General features: G+C 45.9%; 1 protein-coding gene across 1 annotated transcript; it reads right to left on the reverse strand.

Moving 5' to 3' along the window:
- Positions 1-314: 314 nt before the first annotated feature.
- On the reverse strand, positions 315-1,655 carry LOC110694851. The gene has a single exon (XM_021872015.1). The coding sequence runs from the start codon at positions 1,653-1,655 to the stop codon at positions 315-317; it is 1,341 nt and encodes a 446-aa protein (XP_021727707.1).
- Between the last annotated feature and the right edge of the window lie 1,873 nt (positions 1,656-3,528).

Raw genomic sequence — 3,528 nt, forward strand, 5'->3', positions numbered from 1 at the left:
TACCTCTCTCGGCGTTGTCCGGTTGGCCCATAGAACTGCTGGGAGCTCGTCAGCCCATTTGCCTTTTGCTGCCTTCAGCCTTTTCTTAATGGCTTCCATGACTACTTTATTGCTAGAATCAGCTTTTCCATTGGCTTGTGGATACCTTGGTGTCGACGTCCTCAACTCTATGCAAAATTTCTGCAAAAAGGAACGAGTTTTGTCGCTAATAAACTGTGATCCATTGTCACAGACGATCACCGATGGAATTCCAAACATATATACTCTTTGACCTGGCGCCGCGGGTAGCTTCCCAACGATGTCCATTCCCCATCTCATGAAGGGCCACGGAGATAATGTTTGGTGGAGGGGCTCTGATGGTTTATGAACGGCGTTGGCTGCTGACAACTATCGCATTTAGTCACGTACTGCATTGCGTCCTCATGAAGTTTAGGCCAAAAGTACCCTTGTCGCTTCGCGATGTTGGCAAGTCTTCTTCCTCCGACATGACTGCTACATATCCCATCATGCAAATGGCTGAGGATGGACTGTTGATCGCTCTTTCGGATGCATCTTTGGGATAGTCCCGACGCCGATTTGCGGAATAGGACTCCGTCGATGATATGGTACCGGGAGGCCTTATATTTTAGCTTTCGCGAATCTGCTTTGTCATTGGGTAGGATGTCTTTGGTTAAGTAGTCTATGATCGGTCTGGTCCAGTCGTCGTCGTTGTTGACGTCGTCGACGGGTAGGATTTCTTTAAAAGATACGGACGGCTTTTGTAAATGGACTAAAGGGATGTTTGTGAAGGCGTTTTTTCTGAGGGCGGAGGCTAGGTTTTCTAGGGCGTCAGCTTGGATGTTTTGGTCTCTTGGAATTTGAGAGATAATAAAAGGATTGAAGTGTTTGGACTTTTCTTTGGCTATGTCAAGGTATGATGACATTTTGGAGTCTTTTGCTGCGAAGTCGCCTGTTACTTGGATGATGATGAGGAGAGAGTCGATGTACACATCCAGGGATGTTGCTCCTAAGTCCTTGGCGACGGTCATTCCTGCAATCAAAGCTTCGTATTCTGCTTCATTGTTAGTTGCTTTAAAATCACAAGATACAGACCTTACTATCATGTCCCCTTGTGGCGACTTTAGCACCATTCCCAGTCCTTCTCCTCGTTGATTGGATGATCCATCGACGAATAAGATCCATTTTCCTTTGCCTTGGACGCTATTTATTTCTTCCAGCTCTTTATCGGCTATAACCTGTAGATCGGGGCTGAAGTCAGCCACAAAATCTGCGAGAGCTTGGGACTTAATTGCCTTCCTAGGTTGGTATTCGATGTCCATCGTGCTCAACGAGATGCTCCATTTACCTAAACGCCCTGTCAGATCTGGTTTTCTCAAGACAGACTTAAGCGGGTAGTTAGTCATCACCACTACGTGGTGGGTTTCAAAATAGTGCCTTAGTTTCTTAACAGCATTAAATAAGGCAAGGGATAATTTCTCTAAGGAAGTGTATCTTACCTCGGATGGGAGCAAGGTTTTACTTACGTAGTAAACCAGAAGCTGCCCAGCTTCATCATCTTCTCTGGTCAGGACTGCGCTGACGGCTATGGTACTGACGGCAATATAAAGCTGCAAAGGTTCGTTAGTTTTGGGTTTCGACAGGAGGGGTGGCGTCATTAAGTATTTTTTTAAATCCTGCAAAGCTTTCTCATGATCGTCAGTCCATTCAAAACCTTTATTTTCTTAAAACTTTATAAAATAGGTGACATTTGTCTGACGACCTAGAGATGAAGCGATTTAATGCTGCCACTCGTCCCGTCAATTTTTGGTTTTCTTTAACATTTCGGGGGGATTGAATATTTATTAGGGCTCTGAATTGGTCAGGGCTAGCTTCAATTCCCCTTTGTGTTACTACATAGCCCAAAAGTTTTCCAGCAGACACTCCAAATGAACATTTAGTAGGGTTAAGTTTCATACCATACTTCCGCAATACCTCGAAGGTCTGCTTGAGGTGATCGACGTGATCCTTGGCTTTTTTAGATTTCACCAGCATATCGTCGATGTATACCTCCATCGTCTCTCCTAGCTGGTTTTTGAACATCTTATTGACGAGTCTCTGGTACGTCGAACCTGCATTTTTTAGTCCAAATGGCATAACTTTATAACAATATATACCTTTTTCGGTCATGAATGTCGTCTTCTCCTGATCATCGGGATGTATCAATATCTGGTTGTAACCGGAGTAGGCGTCCATGAATGTTAAGAGCTCGTGACCTGCCGTTGCATCTACCATGGCGTCGATGTGCGGGAGCGGGAACGGATCCTTAGGGCATGATTTGTTGAGATCGGTGAAGTCGATGCACACCCTCCACTTGCCATTCTTTTTGCTGACGACGACAACATTTGCGAGCCAATCTGGGTATTTCACTTCTCTTATTTTTCCTGCGTCGATCAGCTGCTGCACCTCGTCATTGATGATCTTATTCCTTTCTGGCGTGAACTTTTGACGCTTTTGCTTAACGGGCTTATGATTGGGGTCGACGTTCAACTTATGCGAGATGATGCTTGGGTCTATGCCAGTCAAGTCCTTATGAGACCAGGCGAAACAATCTTTGTTCTCTCGGAGAAAGGTTAATATGCTGTTTTTGAGTTCAGGTTTTAGGTTGGCTCCGACATGAACGGTTTGATCAGGCACATCAGGGTCTAAGGGTATTTCTTCGATTTCGAGGTCGTTGGGATTGTCTGGTGTCGGGCCATGCTGTAATTGCTATGCGGTTCTCATGGATGGTTTAAGGGTCGTTTTGTAGCAGTGTTTGGCTTCGCGGGGCTCTCCTTTAATTTCTTGGACTCCCCACGGGGTAGGAAATTTGATTAATTGGTGGTACGTGGAAGGTATGGCTTTTAATCGGTGGATCCAGGGACGTCCCAATATAGCATTATAGGCCGATGGGCAATCTACGATATTGAATTTGGTCTGAGGGTTTAGGCCTCCTGCAAAGGTTAGGAGGGTTATATCTCCGAGAGTTGACATGCTTTCCCCACTAAAACCGACCAGAGTTGTCGACCTTCTGGTGATGTCGCTATCTTTCAACCCCATATCTTCCATGGCTCTTCTGAACAAGATATTTGCGGAGCTTCCTCCGTCGACCAGCACCCTTCGAAGCAGACAATTCCCGACGAGCAAAGAAATTACCAGAGAATCTTCATGGTCCCTGCTGATGTTGTTGACGTCATCATCGTCGAAAGTTATCGACATTGCTTCTAGCTTCTTTTCCAGGGGGTCTCTGATCTCGTCTGGGACAACTGCATTCTCTATTGTCGACTTTGCGACCCTTTTTGCTGCAGAGTAGGTTAGTCCACAAATATCGGAACCACCAGTGATAACATTAACTATTACCTTGGGTACAGGGGGCTTGGGGGGCCCGGATGCCGTCATCTTTTCTGGCTCACGGCGACCTGCGTCACTGCTTTTCTTTTTTCCCAACAGATGCTTGAGGTTGCCTCTCTTCAGCTGGAAGGTGACTTCTCTCCGCAGGGCATAGCAGTCTTC

The sequence above is a fragment of the Chenopodium quinoa genome, unplaced genomic scaffold (assembly GCF_001683475.1).
Source record: "Chenopodium quinoa cultivar QQ74 unplaced genomic scaffold, ASM168347v1, whole genome shotgun sequence".
Lineage (NCBI taxonomy): Eukaryota > Viridiplantae > Streptophyta > Magnoliopsida > Caryophyllales > Amaranthaceae > Chenopodium > Chenopodium quinoa.